Below are 25,110 nucleotides of genomic sequence, written 5' to 3'. Positions count from 1 at the left end.
TGTTGATCCCGCTTCGCAGAGGAGGAAGCAGGCAGACAGAGTCCCGCGCAACAAGAGTTTCCCACTCCCTGCTCCGTCCCAAGCCTTGTGCCAGGGCCCGGGATGCAGACCATAGAGTCTCCGGGGAGGGGGGAAAGAGAGCAGGGACTCCTCCGGGAACCCTGTGGTCAGTCGTGAACTCGGCTTTAGGGGGATGGGCAGGGCAAGCGCTCAGAGCAACCAAGTGCTGAGCTGAGCCTCACGCTACATGGGGAGCCGGTCCGGTCAAGGCTGCGGGCCCCACTTCCCCTCAGCCCCGAGGCAGGGGGGGAATTCCCAGCAGAGAAAACCACCGGGGTTAGTCATCAGAGGTAAGAGAAACCTGGCAGGATGTGGGCACAGGTCATGCCCTGGAAGAGGCCCAGGTAGGGCCCCCGTCCTTCACGTAGGCGGCAGCTCGGGGGGTCAGGAGTACAGCACTGTCACCAAACGTCCTGGCCCCTACTCCAGACACGGGTCAGGCTCAGGGAGAGTGGGGACCTGGGCTGCAATGACAAGGCTCCCCAACTTCTCCGAGAGCTGACAACCCCAGGGAGGCCATTAAATTCGGCTGGACCCGGCTGAACACCGGTGGCTCAAACCAGAGGTTCAAAGAGGTTTGCTTCCTCCAGCCTACTTCGCGAACTCCTATTCATCCTGCAAAACTCACCTGCTTGGCTAAGGGAATCGACCCTCTCTGTGTCCTTCTGAAACTGAGGCAAGCCTCTTTGCTGTGCCCTTCCTGCTGGGCTATTGTGTACATCTGGGACCCTTGTTAGACTGCAAACTTGGGGAGGAGAGGGACGAGGCCTGATTCACATCCAGGTGCCAGGAAGGCACCTGGCACCTCCTAAGAGCACGGTCGGTGTGGGTGGTTTGATTTGAATTCTCTGCAGCTGTGCACACATCAACCCAAACAAATTTCTACTTTATGCTTTCCTCCGTTGTCGTCTTAGAAATGTAACCTTAAAAACGCACAGAAGTTTAAAGACTGGGAAGACCCAGATTCCTGGGCCCACTGTGGGCTGGTCCATCATCGTAACCTTGGGCTCTCTGGTTCATGGTTGCATGAACCCTACTTCTCCATGGGACGGGAAGTTGGGTCTGCCTTTCAGGGAGCTCTCAGGGGGCCAAGGTTCAGCAGATGATCCCTATGCATGTTTCTGACTTCATCTCTTACATCGTGGTGGGAGAGAAGCAAATTGGAAAAAAATGGCTTTAGAAGGGGACGTTATATTTTCTCTGGGATGTGGATCTGGCTTTCATTTCTAGGACCCCGAAGTCTCAGTTGACCTTTGCGTCCACAGTCGCCATTTTGGTCACAAGGTGAAAACAATAAATTATATTTATAGAGCATTTTATTGGTTTTGAAATGCAGTTATTTGCCTCAAAACATTTCTTGGGCACCTACAACAATCTAGGCCCTTTGCCAGGCACTGAGGATACCAAAGTAGGCAATATCTGCTCCCTGTCCCCAAAGAGGTTCTATAGTATAGTTGGGGACGATCTCAGGAGTCCAGATAATGCCTTCCTATAGTGACGCAAAAGCTTGTCCATGAAACAGAGGCGGTCATGACGTGGGCGCTCTGGGTGCTCAGAGAGGAGGTGGGTGAAGGTCAACTCAAGCCGGGAGATGTGAAGAAGGTGCCATTTTATTTGCTTTTCATAAGAACACTGCATGTCGGCTAGGCAAGTTTTTGTTATTACCATTTTAAGGATAGGATTGTTGGGACTCAGAAAGGTTAAGTAACTTGCCTAAGGTCACACAGCCAGTATGTAACAGAAGAAGGATTTGAACCTCCAAACCCACTTCTCTTTCCACTCTACTCTGCTACCTTTCTATACATTCCTTTATTCACCCAATAGTCGCTCACAGACTGCCATTTGGTGGCTGCTATGGGTCAAGAGCTGTGTGCTAGACAAGAGGCTTCATAGGAAGGAAGATGAGTGAGGCCCCTGCCCTTGTGGCCGAAACAAGTGCATAGAAACTGTAAGTCATAGTCCGGGCAATGAAGAAAACAGCCAAGGGAGCAAGTAAGGGGGAGACCTGTTTGACCTGGAAGGGTGATCAGGCAGGATTTGCTGAGGAGGTGACCTTCCATTGAGAAGGAGCCAGCCATGTGGAGCCCTGGGACATGTCCTGTCCCGACACCTGCTCTGGGCTTTGGATGGCGAGTCTGCTATTTGGGGATAAAAGGATTCTACTGGGTCCTGTGCTTCTTGAAATGCCATGTCTGGGAATGTGGGCACAAACCAGCGTGTCTCTTGCCATTGGGGACCCTGAAACTCTGTGGGTAGGAGGTGGCTGTAATGAGACCCAAACCCCACTTCAAAGCGGAGGAAGGAGAGGCACGGAAAGAGGCCTTTGCAGGATGGGCAGAGCTGGTTAAGCGTCCGAGCGGCAGAGCGGGACAGACGTCGGTTCTGTTCCTGGTCCTGCTGTGTGCACGTTTATAACATCGAGCCCAGAAATGTCCACCTTGCGCGGCTTTTGGAAGGATTAGCTGAAAGGCTGTGTGCTGGGCGCATGGAAAGCACTCAGTGTGCATCTGGGGTGGGGCGGGGGGTGGGGGAGGCATGGGCTTCCCCAGCAGGACCCAAGCCTGCCCGTCTTCCAGAGATGAAAGGGCAGAGCTGAATCTGGGAGATTTCAGCTCCCATCAGGAGTGAGAAGGTGCAGGGTGAATCCCCTCCCCTGTATGACTTGTGCCTGGAACTTAGGTGATGGCTGTGCGACCCTGGGTAAGTCATTTCCCTTCCTCTGTGAGAGCTTTTGTCTCAGGAGGCTGGATAAGGGTTTGTGTCCCATGGTGGGTCTGTCCTTCCTTGCCCACCAGAGGAAAGAGGAGGTCAGGGTCCGGACCCCACGAGCCCACTCCGTTCTAACGTTTGTAAGTGTCCCCAGGAGGCCGGGGGGTGGGGCCCCCCCACACTGGGGAGAAGGCTGCAGATACCCCAGGGGATGTTCTCTCTATCTGATCTCCTCTTGAGAAAGAGGAACTTGTGGTCTGACTTAGGATGAACCAGCCGGAACAGGAACCAGGGCCTCCCAGAGCACCGGCCATGAAGTCACTTCTGTTTCTAAGGCTGGGTTCCAGAATGGGACACCCTCAAGGTGTAGCCCAGTAACCTGGTGCCTCCTACTCCTTCCCGCCGCCCAAGGAGGCTGCCCATCTTCCCCCTTAGAAGAGGTTCCTCAGTGTAGGGCAGCCCGAGTCTTTGCCCAATCTGCCTGGCAGAGGAGGTCCAGCCTCAGCAAGGGCCAAAGTCACTTTGGGGAGCGCCTGGTGGCTATCATCAGGACAGGGCTGGGATGTACCACCACCCACCTTTAACCCTGTCACCTGAGACTGGATATTAGAGACGGTCTGTCCCCTGTTGCTAAGAGAGCTTACGGGACTTGCCCAAGGCCACACAGAAAGTCAGCTGGCTGCTGGAGACAATGAGATTTTTTTTTTTTTTTTTTAAGTAGGCTCCATGCCCCACCAGGGGCTCGAACTCACGACCCTGAGAGCTGCTCACTCCACTGACGGAGCCAGCCAGGCGCCCCTGGAGACAATGAGATTCGAGGCCCATGTCCTGAGGCCACAGAACATAACCATTCCACCCACCCCCCCCCCCCCCCCCAAATACGGACTTGACCTAGATTCAGTGAGGAACAGAGCATTTTTAAACATAGCTTTCCCTCCTAAAAGCATCTTAAGATCCAATGCTTGATTACCTCTCTGGTTCCCACCTCCTGCAAAGAAGGTGCCCTCTAGATCTGTGCTGCCCACATGTGGCTGGTGAGCCGTGGCGATGCGGCTAGCCTGAACTGAGATGGTCTGTGAGGGCAAAGCGCACACTGGATTCCAAAGACTTGGTAGGACAAAGAGAACGTAAAAGTCTCCTTCGTAATTTTCCTATTGAGGATACGTGGCAATGATAATATTTTCCACCTAAATTGATTTCACCTCTTTGTCTTCCTGTTTGTAGTGTGGCTGTTAGGAGATTCAGAATTGCCTGTGTGGAACTTCGGGGGTGGCTCCCATCATATTTCTACGGTGCTGCCCCAGGAGGTCCTGCCATTGAGGTCCTGCTGAGACAGGGGAGCCAGAGCCAAGGAGGAATGGGTGACTCTGCTGGGCAAATGTCCCTCACTTCTCAGACGTGTTTTCCCAGGAAGACTGCATCGGTAAGGTGGGGAGCTCTGCTCAGGACTCAGAACATCAACCCCACCGCATTCACATATAAAGCCAGTGGTACAAAGCCGAGCCATGATCTTTGGAACCGGATCGTTCCAGTCTCCGCAACACCATCTACTAGCTGTGCAACCTGGGACTAGTTACCAGCCCTGAGCTTCCGTGTCCTCGTTTATAAAATGGGAATATAGCAGAGAGCCTCCTGGAAGGTCTTTAAGAGGGTTAAATGAGGCGAAACGAGTATAGCGCCTACTAGAGTGCCTGGCCTGTCAAACCTCGGTAAGTTTCGATAACAAACGTGAGTCTTTAAGCTGTAAAAAGGTACCCTACAGACCGAGGCTTTGGTCTTGGGTTAGCAGCGTTTGGGATCTGCACCTCACGGGTATCCTAGTTGGCTTCTCCTCGCTCACCTGGTCCATGGGTAGAAATGGGCAGGTTGGCGGTTGGCTCGTGTGGACACAGTGGCCTCAGCCGTGGTTGGGCCCCGAGTCTTGTCAGCCAGGCTCTGCTCAATGGCCATCTGGACCAGCTCGTCCTCGCTCAGGCTGCTATACAGGCTGTATTCCTCATTCCCGATGGTACGCTGTCCGCCCCGAGCGCTGATCTCCATGGTCATTCTCTTCTGCCTCTCACCCCGGCCTCCAGAAGAGGCACTCCGAGGGGAGGAGAAAGCAGTAAGTCAGAAAGCCCTGTGACGAGACCGAAACCATCCTGGTCACTAACAGTTTGGCAAGAGAGTTATGTTGACCAGCAGGGAAGGCTGTGCTTTCCTCTGGCAAGCTCACGATCATTGTTTATCTATTCATTTTGTCACGTGATCCACTCAAACATCCATTCAGCTCCCCATCTCTCCATCCACTCGTCTGCTCATCAACACACCCACCTGTCTAGCCATCCATCCGCTCGTTCGCCCATCTGCCCGTTGATTCATTCTCCCGTGCAGCCATCTGTCCACCCACCTACTCATTTACCCATCTACATCTGCCCATTCATCCAACCGCCTAATCATCCATCCAACCGATCGTGACCCGTCCCCTGATCTATCTGTCCACCTACCTGTCCACGTATCCACCCACCTTCCCATTCACCCGCTCTTACATCTCTCTATGCAACCAACCATCCGCTTGCCCACCATTCATTTTTCCGTCCCAGACAGCTTGTCTACACGTGCATGCATGCTTCACTAACTGACAGAGTATTTATTGAGCACCTACTCCGTGTCAGGTGTGCCTCTAAGTGCTGGCAATATAACAATGATGCCCACGGACAAAAATCCCTGCCGTCACCGAGATTACACAACACTGTCTATGTTCCTTCCTTCCAACAACCTCCCATTCCAGCACGTCTCCTGGTCTCTGTGCTGGGCCGGGGCTGAGAACGTTAGAGATCAATCAGACATGGGCCTGCCCCTTGGGTCCGCAAGACCTAGTTAAAATCAATCATTAAAACGATTTGCCCTGTGAATTCCAAGGACTCTCTTCTTGAAAGAAATTGCCTCGGGGAGAAGTGGACTTTGGTTGAATCAACTCATTTTCGGAAATAAAGTCAAATCAACGAAGCCTGCTTTCTCTTTTGACTGGCGGACAGGCAGTGTGACCGTGGGTCAGTAGTTCTCAGCCCTGGCGGAACATTAGAACCCATGAGGCCGTTTGAAAACCACCCCAAATACCAGTGCTATAATTTGGTGTGTTTAGCAAATATTCACTCCCCGCTCCCCGGAGGCAAGGGTATCCCTGTTCCCTTCCCCGCTGAGATCGGGCTTGGCCCCGTGACTTCCTCTGGCCCATGAACGTTGGTAAACCTGAAAAAGCGGCTACTGACATGTGCACGTGCAGTGGGGTCTGTGTCGCCCCGGAGCCGCTGCCCGTTAGCCGGGCCCCAGAGTGGACCTACTTGGGGCAGCCTGAGCCCAACCCGCACAGGGGAGCCCCTCCCAGCCGAGACTGCAACCGGAAGCCCACGTCAGCCCAGCTGCGGTGACCCGCAGACCCACAGCATGAGAATAAGTGCTGAGTTGGGGTGCTTCGTGACACAGCATCCTTGGGGCTCCAGCTAACCGATGCCCAAGGGTATCCAAGTGGCCGAGAACCAGATGTAAGGATGCCGGACTTCCCACGTGTTTGGGAGGCCGTTCAGATTAAGATCCTAATACAACACCACTGTCTACCCAACAGAATGGCCCGCATGGAAAAGATGTGCAATAGCGGGGGGTGGGGGGTGGGGGGTGGGGGCGGGGCACGTGAAGCGACCGGATCACCCACCACCGTTGGTAGGAGTATCAGATGGTAAAAAGCCCTTTGGAAAATTGATGGCATTTGCCAAAGCTGAACAGACGCATCCGGTGACCCCCAAATTCCAGTCCCAGCTCTGGGGTCAAAAGAACCATGTACGTGTATTCACCATAAAACAAGCCCCAAAATATTCATAGCAGTGCCATTCGTAAGAAAACTGAGTGGAAACTACCTAAGTGTCTCTGAACATTTGAATGGGTTGAGTGTTGAATGGGTGACCGCGTTGGGGTGTGTTCGCGTGATGCACCAACAAGATAGACAAACCACCACTCCACACAATGGGACAATTCTTACAAAGCATAGCGAGGGAGAGAAGTCGGATCATAAAGAGCATCTATCCATGACTCGTTTATACAAAGTGCCAGCATAGGAAGACTAAACTGTGGTGACAGGAGTCACGACGGTGACCTTTGGCGGTTACTAACTGGGAAGACATATGGGCCAGACTTCTGGGGAGCCAACCACACCGTATTTCTTTTTTTTTTTATTTTATTTTAAAGTTTATTTATTTTTGACAGAGAGACAGAAAGAGAGACAGAGACAGAGCATGAGCAGAGGAGGGGCAGAGAGAGGGGGAGACACAGAATCTGAAGCAGGCTCCAGGCTCCGAGCTGTCAGCACAGAGCCCGACGCGGGGCTGGAACTCACGGACCACGAGATCATGACCCGAGCCAAAGTCGGACGCTCAACCGACTGAGCCACCCAGGCACCCCTGGTATTTCTTGAGCTAAGTGGTAACATGGTTGGTCGGTTCTCTTTGCGAGGAACCTGTTCAAGCGTGATCTTTATTTACACACCTCTGTGAGCACATCATACTGCAATAACCCCTTAAAAAGTAGGGGTGCCTGGCTGGCTCTAGTCGGTCCAGAACACGCGACTCTGGATCTCGGGGTCATGAGTTCAAGCCCCATGTTGGGCATGGAGCCTATTGGAAAGGGATAATAACAATTTTAAAAAAGAATAAAAAAGTAAAATCATTAAAAGGTATACAAACTAGGTTTTAAAGAGTATGGTGCTTGGGACCCCCTGTCTCAGACCAATGAAGTCAGAATCTCTGGGAGTGTGGCCCAGGGATGACACCTCTATTGAAAAGCTCCACAGGTGACTGGAAACCACCACTTAGGAGAAAAACTGAAGAATAAAGAATAAAGCAGGAGGGGCGCCTGGATGGCTCAGTCGGTTGAGCGGCCGACTTCGGCTCAGGTCATGATCTCATGGCTCATGAGTTCGAGCCCCACATCGGGCTCTGTGCTGACGGCTCAGAGCCTGGAGCCTGTTTCGGATTCTGTGTCTCCTTCTCTCTGACCCTCCCCCGTTCATGCTCTGTCTCTCTCTGTCTCAAAAATAAATAAACATTAAAAAAATTTTTAAAAAATACCCTGATATTGATAGATACCCTTCTAATTCTGGTAACAGCCCTGAGGGTCACAACGACTGCTCCAAGTTATTATTAAGCAGGTCTGGGCTTTTCAAGCACAGCTAGAGGAGGCTGCAGGTCTGACGACAGCAGGTTCGCGAGCGAGCGGCACACAGGCATTTGGGAACAATGACTCTGTGCCCTGCCTCAGTCTCGCTGGTTATCACTCGCCTCTGTCTGCCTCTCTCCACCCGTCCTGGCTGGCTCAGGCCCGGATCTCCTCCTGCCTGCCTCGGCAGTGGCCTTCACGGCGGTGTCCCAGCCCCACCCACCCACCGTCCCCTCTGAGGACCCACACCCCAGACCTCACCAAGTCCCTCCTCTACCTGCACCTGTTGCCCGGGACTTCCAGCCCTTTGAATCCATTTCTTACTCTCCCTGCACCCATGCCCCCAGCACACCTGACCTTCCAGGTAAGACGAAGACGCACCTTTCCCCCAACCCACCTGCGGCTCCCACCCCAGCGCCCTTGCTTGGGCTGTGCCGACTCATCTTCCTCCTTTCTGCACTCCTCAGGATCCCTTCTCACTCCTCAAGGCCCAGATCGAGTGTGCCTCTTCTTCCAGGATGCCTGCCTAGTTTCTTCCAAGAAGTATTCTGCTGCTACAACTTCTCCCTCTGGGCTGTGGTCAGTAGTTCACGTGTGGACCTGACCTTGGGTCTCCTTCCCGAGGCCATGGGAAGAGAATGCCTGGTTAAAGTTTACTGTACCCTCATGACTGCCTACCCAACAGCCAGTTCCCCCGTCTCCTCTGACAGCAGAACAACAGACAACAGAGCAGTGCCCGAGCAGAACTCTTCAGACAACAGAGTGCCCTTTCCCATGGATGAATCATGATTATTCCAAGCCAGTTGGAATGATCTCACCCCCTTGGCCAGTGACTCGTTTAGGGTGGATCTATAGCCTAGCTTTGTCCAAAGACACATAAAGAAAATTCTGCTGGGGCCTCCTAGAAAGAACTTCATCTTCCTAATAAAAGAGACAGCAGTGGGGAAAATAACTCCTCACCCACACCCCTGCTTTGTGTTTGGAGGACTTGATGCTTGGAGCAGCGGCAACCATCTTGTAACCATGAGGGGAAAAGTGCCGGTACCATGAGTTTGACAGAGTGAACGTTTTTAGGTCTTCTGGGTCCTTCATGATATTGTTGACCTCCTGAACCAATGCTGGTCTGCCCTCTCTGGCTTGATAGGTAGAGACTGAAGATCCTTCTGCTTTAAGCAAATGTTAGTTGGGCTTTTTTTTTTATGCAGTCAAAATCATCTTAAAGTATGGTTCTCAGGTCTGGCCAAGAGTCTTGAAAACATGCCAAGGCCCTGGTCTCACCCGAGATGGATGGACTCAAAGCCTCCAGGGCTGGGGCCCAAGCACTGCAATGTTCCAGGCTTCCCTAACGATTGTAGTGCGTAGCCAGGGCCGAGAACCCTTTTCTCGATCAACATGTCAGGTGGCCATGCTGGTTTTCCACACTCGAGGAGGGGAAGGGGCATTGTGACCTCAGAATCATTTTGTGCCTGATGTTTGGGATGTTGATTTTTTGTAGCAGCATCAACATTAGTTTTGTGTATCGTAAAAATAGCCAAAGACGGGGAATCAAGAGATTTAGGTTCACATAACAACTGACTGTGAGCACCTCTCTTCCTCTCTTTGGCCTTCGATTTTTCCACCTGTTAAATATCAGGATGGCCTAGAGCGCGTCCTCTGATCCTCTGGTCCCCACAGGGGCGCTGTGCAACCAGGTGGGTCCCCAGCCCAGCTGACCCAGGCGCCCTGCTTCCCTGTGCCTGAGGTCTGGGTGGGCCCAGCTCACCTTCGGGAGGGTGGGGAATGGGCTCTGCCCAGTGAGAGGTGACCCCCTTGGCTGCCCCAGGGCCAGGGTCAGGCTTCGACCCACCCCGACCTGGCACAAGGCAGGAATCAGCGCATGTGGTGCTACACTGACCGGAAGGGCTGGTGCCCAGTGCCTGGCCTGGCATCGTTGTGCCCCCATCTGAGGGCATCTGCTCCAGGCCAGGTTGACAAGGGGGAAGACACTGGAGAGAGACAGAGACCTGGGTTATAGTAGCCATGTTGATACTAGAGTGCTGTATGACCTTGGCCAAGTCCCTGCCCCTCTCTGGGCCTCAGTTTCCCATTGCAAACAGAGAGTTTTGGGTTTCCAAGTGCTGTTCTGGTTCTTTAGCCTCTACAACTCAGTGAGACATTTGGTTTGTGTTTGTGCTATTAACCCCCAAACTCCCTGTCCCCAAGGGTCCCCTATGGCCACCTTAACAGGTCTACCATATGCAAAGAGCTTAGCGTTAGTCATGAGGAAATAAGGAACCCGGTGTTAGGGGAAGGGTCTCAGATCCGGATGTCAGAAGCCCCAGGTCTAGTTTCAATTTGCAACTTACTAGCTGTGTGACCTTCTTTAAATCACTTCCCCTTGCTGGGCCTTAGTTCCTTTATCAGTAACAATGGGAATGAGACCACCCACTTCACCACGTTCTAGAAGCCGATGCCTGTGCGGGGGCAGTGTCTGGGTAGGAGGCCCAGCAAGCAGTCGACAGGACCCCCTCCCGCAGCCATTGGCCCTGCAGCCTGACATGAGCTGATCAGAGGCGTAAGGACAGCACCCAGCTCCTGGGCCCCTTTCCTGACCAGACGCTTGTGGGAGGAGCCAGGTAAGCATGACCTGGACCTGTCAGTCCCCTACAGCCAATTCCAGACTCCCTCCCCAACAGGTGTGGCCCAGACCCTCCCCAACAGGTCTGGTGGCATCCAGAGACTTGTCAGTTATTTCATGGCATTGTCCTGACAACAGCTCTAGAAAGCAGGAACGTCTTCCCTCGGCTTGACGTTAATTCTTCTATACCTCCACTCCTGAAAGGACTTGAGGCCCCTGTGTGGTTGCTCCCATTTTACAGATGAGGCCATTGAGGTTCAGGAAGGGGAAGGAAAAGGTTCACACAAGGAAGGACAGATAGCTGGAAAGCTGGGATTTGGAGCTCCGGTGTTCCAGGAACGCCATCCAAGTAACCAGCACGCGCATCGGCTCGGACCAGGCGGGGGTAACACTGCCATCTTCATCCAGCCAGGATGCCTGACCTACACCGGGGCAGGGAGCCCGCATCAGGCCCTGGACCTACCCAGAGGAAGGTGCACACAGACAGGCGAGGTAGACAATGGCCTTGAAGGGACCCCGGGGGAGAGGGTCTCAGCCCCGGAGAGCTTCAGGAGGGGACTCTGCAGCCCTGGGCCTAAGCAGTTACAGGCCCGGGATGCCTGCCAGGGACACTGGGGTCTGTCTCCTGGCGGAGGAGGTGGGGGTGGGGGGTGGAGGCGGCTGGCGCTGCTCGGTCTCAGCGGCAGGGGCAGTTATAAAGCAGCCTGTGGGGTCAGCTTGACCAGATTCAAGTCACAGCCTTGCCAGTGATTAGCTGTGTGATCCCTTAGAATCCCAAGCTCTCTGTCCATAAAACGGACTTAATAAGAGTGCCTATGTCATGTCAGAGAGAGGGACACTGATCCTGGGAGATGCCCTGTCCCTCTTCTGGCCTCAGTTTCCTTTCTCTGCATGCTGCCTAGCTTGATTTCTGAGGCTTCTGCCCAGGGCTGGGCCACCTTCTAGGCCTGAGTCCTGGAGAGAGGCCAGCCTTCCCTAGGGACCTTTTGGGAGGCTGGTTGGGATAACAAATAGCCCTTTCCCAGAGAAAGCAGGAGGCTGGTGGTTTTACCCGGGGAAACGAGGGGCCTGCAGAGGGAGGGGAGTTCAAGGGCAGCCAGTCCAAGACCAGCTTGGAAAGGAGAGACCAGGGCCACCCCTGGGGCCTCCGGGGGCCCCTCTCTTGCCCCCTTTGCAACACCCCAAACATTGGCTCCAGTGGAGCTCTCTCTCCAGGTGGCATCTGTAAAATGGGACAACAGCGACTCTGAAGGTTCCTTGACTTAGCACATGCAAAGCACTCTGAGCAGCACCCGGCCCATCCATAGTCAGTGTTCCTCTAAGCTGGGCCTCAGTTTCTCCATCTGTGAAATGGGCACACAGACGTGGGCCCTTGCAGGGCTGTGCTGAGGATGAAACAATAGCATTTACAAAGCGGTCCTTCTTGCCCTCAGTCCCTTCCCTCCCACAGATCCCAGCTTGCTGCCAGCCAGGGGCTGCCTGGGCAGTGGCTCCGGAGCGGAGGGTAGGGTCCCAGGGCTGTTGGGAGCTGCGGTGAGAGGAGTGGCTCCGTCGGTGTCTTATCGGAAAACTGGTGATGGGGGCATGGTTGGGAGGGCATGGGCCAAGGAGGGGAACTGGCAGCCATCATCCAGCACCCCAGGCTGCCTCTCAACCAGGGACCGGGGTCAGGAGTACGAACGGGGCAAGCCGCTTCCAGATGTGAGGCTGTTCATAGACGGAACCCTGCTCATCCACCTTCCCGGCCCTTCCCTGCCTGTCACATGGCCAGTCGTCCTTCCAGATGCCGTTCAAGCATCTCTTCCACCAGGAAGCCTCCCTGATCTGATGTCTGAGGCATCCAGAGCTGCCTCCATTGCTCTAATGGCCTGCTCTGGGCCTATCTCCCCACAGAATCCAGAAACTTCCAAATTGCAGGACTCTATCACATTCGTGTCATGACCCCAGGACGTAACCCAAGGCCAGATGCACAGTAGATGTTTATTAAATGCTGGATGAATGAATGAATGAGTCAAACCTTGGAAGCGGGGCTGTTGTCAAGATCACTGCACCGGCAGGTGGTGCAGCCACGGGTGTCCCACTGCCCGGGTTCAGCCCTGGCCCTGCCACCTATTGGCTGTGCGATGCGGAGCAGGTTACTTCCCCCACCCCGGGGACCTCACTCGGCCCATCTGTAAAATGGAGATAATCAGAGCATACAGCCCCTGGAAGCGTCATCAGATGAAATGAGGTAACGCGTATACATGCGGAGAATAGCACTTGGCACGCAGCCAGTGGCCCAGGAAAATCGTCTAATGTCATTCAATGGCTCCCAAGATGCTGTGATTCTCTGCTCTGACTCATCCCTGCTGGGACGACGTTCGCTTAGACCTCGTTCCCAGTTGGCAGTTTCCAAGGAGGCGCCTTCTGAGGGGCTTGGATTCTCCTACACCGTCCTCCATTTAAAAAGAGCGACAGGAACAGCGAGCCAGCCTTCTCTTGACAGCTGTGGTCGGGAGGTAAAGCTGTGGCTGTGGCTGTGGCCGCCGACCGGGTGGCTGGGTCAGTGATGGGGTCAGCACCCAGGCTGGATTCTGTCCCCTCATTGCAAATCCTCTGCTCCCCAGGGTCCCTCCTGCCCCCTCCGCCCTTCCTGCTCGCGTCACCCGCTGTCCTAGGAGCTTCGGGAAGGAGTCACAACCTGTTCCACTCTCCTCTCAGTCGCGGGTTTGAATTTATATATGAGGCGACAGCCTACAAATGACAGGTGTGGCATAAGTATTCCTCGGTGTCCACAAGCGTCTCTCAGGTGTGAGAGGGGCGTGTTCACCATTCGGTTTAGCTCGTACACAGCACACTGTCGCGTACATCTGTCACTGCCGATCGCAATGTGTGTTTGCGAAACCACCCCCTAATGCCTTCCCCTGCAGTTAATTTATGGTCTCACACACGTTGTGAGTTTGAGCCGCCTGATAAATCTGTGATAAGAGTATTGTTGTTCCCATTCTACAGATGAGGAAACAGAGGCACATCAGGGAGAAACTGACAAGGAAGAGACGAAAGCCTACAGCATCGGACTTGACCGTTGTCCTCCCCCCATGTAGCCGACAGCAGCATCCCTCTGTTCTGTGGGTTTGAGGAAAGGCCGGAGTCACATTGAAGGCCGCATGTATGTAATCAGAAGGTCTATGTGTATATGTGTACATGGGAATACGTGCACATCTATTTTACAAGCGCATACAGTATATGTAATACATAATCTACCCATCTGCCAATTGCAAAAGTTTCAGTTTCTTGCAAAGATCACATGAGCCTCGGCCCGAGGCAATCCTGACAGCCCGGGGCCATGCGAGCAAGCGGGGACTTGGCTCCCAGGGTCTTTGACCCCACTCCATGCAAAGCCCAGTAAGTTTCTGTCAAAACTTCTCTCTCCGATCTGCCATTCCGTCAGGCTGTAGAGGGTTCCAGAAAATCCAGACACGCTTCAAGCTTGAGGGCTCATGGCTGTAAATCATTCAAATGTTCTCTCCCCTTCCTGGGTCCTACTGCTTGAAAAACTAAATCATAAAGGGAGCTGGTATTTGTGGTCCACTGCACCATTTGACCTTCCCAGTACCTGGTGGGGTGGGGTAGCGCTCTTCCCATAGTGCAGAAGGGAAGACTGAGGCCTGGGTCGCAATTGGCCCAGTGGGTTGAGAACTGGCCTCCCTGCCCTTTTTCATAGGACCCTCTGACAATGAGTATTCAGGGCAGCGGCCAGGGGTCACTTACTCTGCAAGTTTCTGCCGGGGGTGAGCCAGCCCTGAGGAGATGGGGAGTGGAATCCAGGCCACTTTGCTCGGGGCCCCAGGAGGGGCTCAGGTCAAAGCCCTAGGGTAGGTTTCTGCAGTGGAGCAGTGTTGACAGGCCTCTGGCTGCTGGCTCTCGGGCCTCACAGCTGCTGGGGACTCTGAGCCTTTTGTCCAGACTCTTAAAGATTCTAAGAAGTCCCTCCCAGCTCTGCTAATCCCCGACCCTTTGATGCAGTTTACAAGCCCCTGGCTTCCCTCAGGCCAGGACTTTTAGGCTTCCAAGGTTGGGCCAGGATTGCTGGAAGTTACCAAGGGGAACTGCTCTGGGGGCGGCAGGTCTCCCCCACCCCCCCCATACAGGCTCTCTCCCCATTGTATGGAGGGGAAGCTGAGGCTGAGATAGTGGTGGGCACTGGCCCAAGGTCACCCAGGTAGGAGGTGATGACCGGAGATTTGAACCCGTCCAAAGCTGGCTCTGTTCCCGCTCAGCCATGCCACCCGGCTCTGCCCATCTGATGGGCCAGGGAGACCAGGGCCCCGTCTGGTCTGGAGGTGAGCGCCCTTTGCTGACCTCACTCTGCGTGGATCTCTGACAACCAGTCTTGGGGGTTTATTTATTTATTGGTGTACATTGAGGAAGCCACCCAAAGCAGGAGGAAAGAGGGTGAGGAGAGAGGGAAGTAGGAAAAACAATGGAAAAATTTTTTTTTTGTTTGTGGGTGGAAAACCATCTGTTTTCCAAGGAAAAGCATTAATTCCACACAGACCCAAAGGTCCACAATCTGAGGCAGCGCCGTGAGCACCAGCTTAGAGGAGCATCAACGAAGGCCAGGTTTCCATTTTATTTCTTTGGGCCCCAAGCTTGAACCTCCGGGCCCTTCGGTCACCTTTGCCTCAGTCTCCCAGACGGAAGGCTCTTCCCTCACCTGCTGGCCCTGCAGGGGGCTGGCCCTAGCCCCCTCCGCACATCTCCTGTCCCATCTTCCTGTCCCTCTCCTACTGCAGCCAGACCCACCAGTGGGGCTCAGCTGCAAACAGGTCTGGGTGCTGGATTCCAGGCCCCAACCCAGTTTCTGCCCAGGATTCAGCAAATGCCAGGCCCTGCCATCTGTGCCGGCAGCCTGGGGGGCGGGGGAGGGGGCCTTCCGGTCCAGGTCCGAGACTCCAACAGCCATCGCCCCTGCCCTTCTGCAACCCAAGTGCTGCCTTGCCCAGCCTGGTCCTGGGCAGCAGGAGAACATAAGCCCTCACCTTGGCCCCAGGGGGGCCGGGGGCTCTGGAAACCCTAGCTCCAGTCTGCACATTGGGAAGGCTCAGCGGGGCAGGAGGGCCCTCCCAGACCCCCTCCTCACCTGGATCCAACCGCAGTACTGCCTGGAAATCTTTGAATCAGGGTCTCACCAAAGTCTTTCTCCTTTCTGTTTTTCGCTCCCCACCCCCACTGCCTTTATTGAAATCTTTTTCTTCTTCTCTCTGTTTGCCTGCTTTTCCTCTTTTTCTACCCCTCTCCTTTGTGTCCCTTTCTTTAAAAAAATCAGGCAAGTTAGGAGCCAATTATATTCCTGGGCATTAATTAGTCCGAAAGAAGGTGCTAAGGATAAAAGGTAAAAATACAAACCAGTCCTGCGACCGGCCACCTCCTCTGGGCAGCCTGACCCTCTGTAGCTCAGAAATGGAAGGACATTGGGCGGGTCCAGAGATATTTTTGTGACTCCTTCGGGAGAACTCTCTTGGATCTAGCCTGTCCACAATATACAGGGACCTTATGATGCCTTGACTGTGCCAGGGGCGGGTCTGTTTACCACGGCGCTGGGCCCCAGGGAGGCCGTGGCTTTGAATGTGAACCCTGGAGGCCAAGAGGCCAGGGTTTGATCCCGAACTTAACACCTCCTAGCTGTCTGGCCCCAGGCAAGACCCTTAACCTCTCAGAACCTCAGTTTCCACATCTAGAAAATGGGAGTCATGATCACCTCTAACTCAGGATGCCCTTGAGAAGCGTCAATAAGAGAAATCACTTCAAGCACTGGGCCAGTGCCTGGCTCCCAGGAGGTGTCTGATGAATTGCTCGCGGATATTGATTGCCATGTTATTCGTCGTGAGGTCACAGGAGTGGGGGCAGTGGAGGACCCGGGGCACTCAGGGCCTGACCTGTTTGTGCAAGAATGGATGATGCAAACGAGAACAGCGCCAGGTGGGGGCCACCGCCAGCTCCCGGAGGAGGCCGAGCTGTAAACAGGCCTGCCACCAGCTGTCGGGACCCATCCAACTGTTTTGGAAGTGACTGGGGCATCTGCCTGGGGCTGCCTCACCCCTGCTCTACCCCAGGCCTCAGATGCCGAGGGCAGGGGCCGTGGCTGCTCTTCTGGCCCCAGCCGGCTCTTCCCCGGGGCCCCGGGAGCTCTCTCCACCCCTGCCTTACTTACACCCCAGCTTTCCCTTATGGGCGGAGAGTCCTGCTACCCTCTGCAGGGGGGTGGCCCCTGCCCTGCCTGCAGTCTCCGTCATTTACCTGTCCTCCCTAAGGAGCGCTGCCCCTCTTCTTCCTCATTCCCCTCCATTCCCCTGGCTTCCCAAGGAGCTGCCTAAAGTCAGATCGCATCTGAACCCCCTTTGCTCCAACGCAATCAGCAAACGTGCCATCTTCCCGCCAGGCCGGGGGTATCTGCATCTCCCTCTGGCTTCCCTCCCCACCACGCCAGTGTTGCCCCACTTCCTGAGCCTTTGTTGTAGCCGCTTGGCACTTCCCGACACCCCAGACCCACCCTGACTTGTCTGCCTTTGCCCCAGCTGCCCCTCCACCTGGAGGTCCCTCGCCCTGTCCTTCTGCCTGGTGACATCCATCCAGCCATCTTCTCAAAAGCTGTCCCCTCCCTGCATATGTCCTTGTGCGCGCGCACACACACACACACACACACACGAGGCACTCTAGCGTCTCTGCATTCCCTCAGCGCTCTGTTAAATCTCACAAAGCATTTCTCATTCTCTACATGGTGTCAGTCTCTGTTTGCAGACTGGATTTCCTCCCGTAAGCCCTGAGCAGCTTGGAGACACAGCTCACTGCACCGGGCTGCTATCGCCCCGCAAAACTGTGCACACAGAGGCACGCCATGGACGTACGTGACACTGATGCCCCCATGCATAAAAATAGCTATCTATTCACCTGACCTGAAAGCCTTTCTGAAAGTCACTTGTCCCCCCCCCCCCGGATACTGCCCAAGGCCTACGGAACCCACAACAGCAACACCGATAACCCCATTTCATTTCCACGTCCAGAAGTGCACCGCAGAGTGAGACTGTGAGTGAGTGTCCCCCAGAAGAATGCGTACGTGTGTGCACACAGCTGATTCCACGTCCCCCAGGTCCAAAGTGAAAGTCACCAGCATGCTTTGTGACACAAGAGACTAGAGACAGGGACGCAGGCAAGGGGTCTGATGATAAGAATCACGACCAAGCAGCGCAGTGGTTAAGTCCCAGCCAAGCAACCTTCCCTGAGGTCTGTGTAAGAACGTTGAAAGCATGCATTACCTGTTAGGCTCTGAAACAGGGGCCCAATTCGGGGGAACTAAAAAGGGTTTTCTTGAGAGTGCCTTAATTCAGAACATCCTCCCTGAGTTTTCCTCCTGCCCTGGCCCTGAGCTTTTGGCCGCTCTGCCCAGGCAGTCCTGAAGCACTTTCCTTTGAAGCAGGGAGTTTATTTCGGGCCCACCGCATGACCAGTGATGGCAAGCCAAACTATAAGATGTTGTGCATCTCGGATTTCCTGTTTGAAGATTGCACCGGGGGAGGCTGCCATGCCGCCTTCGGTTCCTCCACGGCAGCGCGTCAGTTACGGACCTCGCGGCAGAGAGCATCTCCGAGCGCTGGCCCTCACGTGACGTCGTCGTTTGTGATCCTTGACATGGAGGCCATATATGGGTATGTTTCTGGAACTCCCCAGGACGGAGAGAGAGAGAGAGAGAGAGAGAGAGAGAGAGAAGGGGAAAGAGGGTGGGGAACGGGAGCGAGCAGGGGGAAATAAAAGAGACAGAGCCGGGGACACTGCGGGGCGTGAGAAGGGAGGCAAGTGCAGAGATGATGGAGAAGAAGGAAGAGGTGAAGGGGGGAGAAGATAAGGCATAAGTGAGAGAAGAAAAGAAAGAAGAAGACATAATTGGGGAAAGCGGGGAAGCAAAGGGAGAGGGACACTGAGATAATCAGGGGATGGAATGGAGCCAGGAGGGACTTGACAGAAGGGGGAGGAGAGTGGGAGGGGAGGGGGGGAGACAGGGAGGCTGGGAAGAGGGGGAGGAGAAGGGCGGATAAAGGGAAGGCAGGGAGGCAGAAGATGGACGGAACGAGAGCAAGGGAAACGAGGGAGGAAGAAGGGGGTTTGGGTTTGGGGTAAGGGGCCTGGGCAGATGAGGCAGAGCATGCCACAGGGGCAGGGTGGTTCAGGGATCCAGCTGCGGGGGGCCGGGACACCGTGGGGTGCGGCTGGGCTGCAGAGGGTAGGGGAGCAAACAAGCAAGCATGTGGACAAGCCCCAGCAGGCACACAGCGGAGGGAAGCCTTCCTCCAGGGCCAGGGAAGAGGGCCCCTGTTTCTGGGATAGACCCAATGGCACAAGATGTCAGCATCATCAGGTGGCAAGGACAACACCCACGGCCACGTGCACTGAGCGTCCGGGATGCTCCTGGCACGTTGCCAGACGCTTCCATCCCCACAGGCTGGCGTGGGGGAGGGGGCTGGAAACGTCACTTGGTCCATTCTGAATACTCTTCTGAATTTCAATTTCGAAGGCGCTTTCGCCTCGGAGGATTTTGGGTTTCCGACCCCGTAGCATGATTTCTTAATGCGGGGCGAAGGGCCAGCCAGGCACCCCTCCACTAACAAATGACGTCATCCTGCTGTGCCCACACAACCTTCCTAGCAGGTGCTATGTCGCAGATGAGGAAACTGAGGCCCAGAGAGGTTGGGGGACTTGTCCATAATCCCACAACATACAAGTGGTGGTTTACATCTGAACCAGAACTTTCTGACGCAAAAGGCAGTGCTTTTAGCCACAGCCCCACCCGCCATGTAACAGGGAATCCGAATGTTGGGGCCAAACAAAGAACCCCACCCACAAGGCTCAGAAAGGAAACTGGTGGACATTTGCTTTTTTTAACCTTGGACCTTACTCATCCTAGCTGGGAGCATTGACACTGCAGTAAAGGTCCGCAAAGCCCAAGACAAAGACAGGCCGGCCTGTCCATTGACGTCACGGGTTGGTCACGTCCAGAACGAACGGGTCGGGCTAAGTCAGCAGTTCCTGCCTGAAGCCGCACAGTAGAACCCTATGAAACGTACCTGTGCCTGACTCTTCCCCCGGAGATTCTTCTTGAATGCATGTGAGCGGAGGGCCGAACAGCACTGACTTTTTTTTTTTTAATGTTTTATTAATTTTTGAGACCGAGAGAGACAGAGCACGAGCGCTGACTTTTTAAAACTTTTTATTAACGTATCATACACACAAAAAGCACACAGGTGCACAGCTCCACCGAACTTTGCAAACAGAGGACACTCAGCATCTGCATCGAAGGGAGGATCTTAGAGCCCTCCCCCACTTTTGCACCCCTCTTTGCCCCCGTCTCTACACTACCACCCACCTCCTCCTGCCAAGGAGGGGTGACCACTCCCCTGACCTCTAACAGTAAAGGTTGTTTTGAATGTCCTCCGAACGGCCTCATCCCTGTGTCTTCTTCCCGTGTGGTGCGAGATTCGTCCACGTGACGGGTGTCCCTTCCCACGGCCGTGCGGTATCCTGAGCTGCCGGCTTCTCTGTTCCACTGGTGGTGGACTTCTGGGGAGTTTGGGACAATGATGAACAGTATAGCTCGAACATTCCAGCACACGTCTTTTGGTGCGTGCGTGTCCGCATTTCTGTTGGGCGTGCACCTCAGATGGGAGTCGCTGGGCCCCGGGGTGGGCATGTGTTCAACTTTAGTAAAGCGACCAGTTTTCCCAAGTTGTCATACCAGTGACAAATCCCCATTCCTGTCAGCCACGTAGAAGAATCCCAGTTGCAGGGCACCTGGGTGGCTCAGTCGGTTAAGCGTCCGACTTCAGCTCGGGTCTTGATCTCGCGGTCCGTGAGTTCGAGCCCCGCGTCGGGCTGTGTGCTGACAGCTCGGAGCCTGGAGCCTGCTTCAGATTCCGTGTCTCCCTCTCTCTCTGCCCCTCCCCCACTCACACACACTCTCTCTCTCAAAAATAAAAGGAATTCAAAAGCAAGAATCCCAGGTGTGCTAGCTTTTCTCATATTAGCCATTCTGATAGGTTTCAGCGGTATCTTGTTGCAGGTTTAATTGGCATGTCCCGGATGACAAACAACATCGAGCGTCGGAGAATCCCTGGCCTCAGTGATCTCTGGAACCCTTCCAGGGCCTCCACCTTTGTATAAGACCCCAGAGGTGGTCCTGTGGAACAGTCTCCCAGGGAGCATTTTCATGGAGACGTGGGTAACAGAGGGACCGATAGATGCTGAGGCAGAAAGCAAACAACTGGTCGACCTGCAGGGAGGCAGGAGGAAGGACGTGACCACCAAGGAAAAGCCCCAAGGCTCACACTTGGCACCAGGGAGGTTCTATTTTCTGATCCTAAATAGAACCTTCCCTCCCTCCCTCTCTAGTCCCTCATCCCGCTTCATTTTTTTCTATAACACTTATCACCCCCCTTACCAATTATGTATTTATATCGTTTGTTTATTGCCTACCTCTCCCGCCTAGAACAGTCTTTCTGTTCCCTGCTGCGTGTCAGTGCCTACAACAGTGCCTGGGACGTAGTAAGTGCTCACTAAGTAACTGTTGAATGTATGTGCTACCAGGCAAGCCACACAGCTCCCAGGTCGGACCTGGGGAGGTCTGTAGCCTCGTCTGTCTGCCTCAGCCTGACCCTTGGCCACCCGCCCACCCCCACACGCACAGCCACACACACCACACCTGGCTTCTCCCTTCCAGACTTCCCTTCTTGTTTATTTTAGTCTCAATTCCCATAATTAAACGTGTGTGTGTGTGCACACGCGTATATGATGCAGGGGCAGTTCATAGAGCCCCACACCTAGCAGGGCCCAGAGAGGATGCCAAGAGCAGCACCTTTTCCTAGGACAGCGATGCCTCTTCCAGGAGGGAGAGAAAGAGGGGGAGAGTGGAGGTAGGAAGAGCCAGCTAAGCGGAGAGGAGGGAGCTGGGATGTGGGTCAGCGCCGAGTCCTGAGAGGCTCTGACCCAGCACTGGAATATCACCCTCTAAAATAAGCACCCCTGCGGGCTTGGCGTCCTGGCCCCCGGCCCTGGCTGCCTCTTGATAGCAGTTTATTTTGGTTTCAAGAGATGAAGAACAGAGAAGAGTCTGATCCTTACCCTGGATGGGAGGTAGGGGGCGGACAGAGGGCACATGGTAGGGTGTTTAGGTGGCCAAGTCCTGAGAGGGAGGAAGACGCATCCATGGAAGGGAAGGGGGGGACTGAAGAGAAGACAGAGCCAAATCCCCAACTCTCTTCCTTTCTTTAAAATGGGCACCGTGTCCTCTGGTGTGCGGCCAACAGTACTTTCCTCTGGAACAATCCGGAACCCCTCAGCTCGGGGGTGGGGGCATGGCAAACTCCAGGGAGAGAAGACAGAAAATCTTCTCATTTCTAGAGCACAGAGTCGGGACATAGCCCTCACCCTTCAGACGGGACAAAGGGGCAGGACGGCTTCACGTTCTATCAATACCCTACATGTGGGGGCAACACCCACAGGATGAGGGCCCCTAGGGACGGGCGAAGGGCTGTCTGGTCCAGCCCTGTTCTCTCCAATGCCCCCCACATGTATGTAAGGGGACGAACCGTGGGCTCTTACAAGGGTTTCCATCAAAACGAGCAAATCTGGGGGCACCCGGGGGGCTCAATCGGTTGAGTGTCCGACTTTGGCTCAGGTCATGATCTCGAGGTTCGTGAGTTCCAGCCCCGCATCGGGCTCTGTGCTGACGGCTCAGAGCCTGGAGCCTGCTTCCGATTCTGTGTCTCCCTCTCTCTACTCCTCCCCTGTTCATGCTCTCTCTCCCTCTCTCTCTCAAAGAAAAAACATTAAAAAAAATTTTTTTTTTTAAATAAGCAAAACTGAGGTACAAGCTCAATCATGGGACGTGATGCTCTTGAAGCCGGTTGGGGCCTTCCAGAGCCGTAACTGACCCTTCAGACAAGAGTGGCCAGGGCAGACCAATAAGACAGAAAGAAACGGCAGAGCCACTAGCCTCCCTGCTCCCCACAAACTGCTGACTGTCCTCGGCTGGCAGTGTGAGCTACCCCTGCCCAGGGGTACAGAGTGAGGCCATCTGGCGTCCCTCCTGGCTCTCATCTGTTGGGGAAAGACCCATGTGCGGGAGAGATCCTGGTGTCCAGGATCATCTGCCTGAGGGTTCCGACTTTCTCCAGGGAACGTCTTGCCCCCGGAGGGTGTCCTGGGCCCGGTGGGGACATGGCTGGGACATGCTTGGCTAGTCCTGTGCAGATGGTGTCTTCCTTGTTGGGAGATGCCACCCACATGCAATCCCAGTTGGCACCGTGTCGTCTTATTTCCAGCATGGGCTCTGGCGTCTGATAATCCCGGCCTGTTCCTCACTTGCAGCGGGACCCTGGCCGTCGCCCCGCACCTCACTGACTCTGTCTCATCTTCTGAGACATGAGCCATCTTCCCAGGGCTGTTAGGGGGTTAGATGGGATCCCAGGGCTGAAAGAGCCCACCCAGGGCTCAGCACTCAGGAGACAGTCATCCTTGGGACTTCTTCCTCCCCACCCGGCAGGGAGGAAGGTGCATCTATAGAAAGGGAAGGAGGGGATCACCTGCCACCTGCAGGGAGGTGGCAGGAGGGGAAGGCATCTCTCAGGGGTCAGGCAAGCTCAGGTGGCCAGTGGGGCTTCGGCTGGTCCATCCTGGAGGCTGCTGACCCGATCAGCTGGTCAGGTCACTTGACTTACCATGCCTGGGTCACCCTTTAAAACTCAGAAACAAAGCTAAACCCAACTTAGCTGCTGGGAACATGTTTTCCATGCACATAAATGTGTCCATGGCAGGCCTGGGAGCTTTCTATTGCCTCTTGGTAGGAGAGAAAGGCCTCTTGCAACAAGACCACCATGTAGACCCTCCCACCCATCTTTCCTTCCCAGGGATGAGCCCCTGGTTGTGCCGGATGCTGGACAGACTGCTGGGTGCAGCATCTCCTGGCTGGCCCCTCACCATCTATGCAGAGCGAGGGCCACGTTGCGGCCCATCCCCCCATCACTGCGGTGACAAGGAGAAGGCAGATACCTCTCGCATGCACTCCCTGGTCCCGCCAGTGTGGACGCGGAGCTCACAGGGAGCACGGTGGCTGCCCCAGGCGTGCAGCTGTTACCAATTTGGCAGGCAAAGGTCAGTGGACCGCTCCCAGCCTTCGGCTTTCACCTCGGCCTTGCTCCTTGGGGAATCCAAAGTGGCCGGTTGAGGTGACATCACAGAGGTGTCAGCCAGCCCCGCCGCTCTGGGGAGGGCCCCGGGCTTGCCCTGATGAGGAGGGCCTGGGTTCTGGGTGTGATGGGGCAGGGCCGGGGGCAGACCTGGCATCCCGTTGCACGGTGAACTCCGCGACGGTGACACATCCTCCCACTAGCCCGTGTCCCACACAGAACTGAGAGAAAAGAATGTTGGAACTGGAAGGCGCTAGGAGTTCATCCGCCCCAGCACCCTTTTTCTGAGGGAAGGGAAACCGAGCTGGACAGCGAGAGGAGTTGTCAAGGCTTTGCAGAGGCCACAGCTTCCAGAAACTCCTTCCCTGCTTCTCTGCAGCTCCCTCCCAAGCTTACGGTGTGATCTTAGTGGCTGATCGTCACTGCAGACCCTACCACCCAAGTCGTTGGGCAAAGTGGCAGGAATCCCACCACACAGGAAGACGGGCTGGACTTCCTCGTGAGCACATTTACGATGCCTGTTACCCCTGCAGACTCCCAGAGACGCTCCGGTGGGGAGGGTGTAGTTTACAATAGACCACAAGCCCCACTGAGCAGCCGGAGGCTTCAAGTATAGGCAGTTTGGGTGTCAATGTCAATGTCATTGTGCCTCATTGTTCCCCCTCCCGAAGGTCAGGTTGGGGCCACTTCCTACAGAGCCCAGTGGCTAAAAGTCCAGACTCTGGAGTCACCAGCCAGCTCCACCGCCACTTGCTAGCTGGGTGACCTTGGACAGCTCACTTTACCTCTCTGAGCCTTGGCTTCCTGATATATAAAATTGAAAGAAAAATGATAGTACCCGTAGCTGATAAGAAAATGTATTTATCTTCCTTAGAATAAAGCCTTATAAATGTTGGTGGTTTTTATTAGCTTAAACTTCCTGATAGAGACGGAGGGGATGGGGGTTGGCTGGAAACAGTGGTTCTTAACTGAGGACAATTTCCTCCCGGGCGACGTTTGACAATTCCTGGAGACATTTTTGGTGGCCACAACTGAAGGGGGTTGCTACTGGCATCTAGCGGGTAGAGGGCAGGGATGCTTCTAAACATCCTACAAAGCACAGAACAGCCTCCCCAGTGTGGAATTCACCGTCCAATGTCCACAGTGCTGTGGTGGAGAAAAGCCTGGCTTGCCGTGGGAAAAGGGCCAGTGTGAGTAGAATGAGGTCTGCACTGAGTGGATGAGGGGAAGGGGCAGGGGTCTCTCCTTCGCTCCTTGGGGGGCGGCTTTGGATTTCAGGAATAGCTGCCATCAGGAGGGCCGGGTGTTCGGATTTCAAATGCC

General features: G+C 54.7%; 1 protein-coding gene and 1 long non-coding RNA gene across 3 annotated transcripts in view; one reads left to right on the top strand and one right to left on the bottom strand.

The window, feature by feature from the left end:
- Positions 1–22,777, bottom strand: part of ASB2 (ankyrin repeat and SOCS box containing 2) — a 47,147-nt gene extending 24,370 nt beyond the window's left edge. The window contains exons 1-2 of one of the 2 annotated variants that reach the window (XM_049612234.1): positions 17,869–22,777; positions 4,610–4,888 (exon numbers count right to left, since the gene is read on the bottom strand). In XM_049612234.1, coding sequence (XP_049468191.1) covers positions 4,610–4,815 — 206 coding nt within the window. In that variant the 5' untranslated portion in view covers positions 4,816–4,888; positions 17,869–22,777. Of the gene's footprint in view, positions 1–4,609; positions 4,889–8,353; positions 8,571–17,868 lie in introns of those variants that run through there. The other variant, XM_049612235.1, reaches the window with a different exon arrangement.
- Positions 8,683–14,024, top strand: LOC125909221 (uncharacterized). The gene is made up of 2 exons (XR_007453614.1): positions 8,683–10,571; positions 13,565–14,024. It is a non-coding gene; the product is annotated as an uncharacterized LOC125909221 (long non-coding RNA).
- Positions 22,778–25,110: the final 2,333 nt, after the last annotated feature.

The sequence above is a fragment of the Panthera uncia genome (genome assembly GCF_023721935.1).
Source record: "Panthera uncia isolate 11264 chromosome B3 unlocalized genomic scaffold, Puncia_PCG_1.0 HiC_scaffold_1, whole genome shotgun sequence".
Taxonomy (NCBI): Eukaryota; Metazoa; Chordata; class Mammalia; order Carnivora; family Felidae; genus Panthera; species Panthera uncia.
The sequence above is the reverse complement of the archived record's forward strand: the minus strand, read 5'-3'. Positions and strand labels throughout refer to the sequence as shown.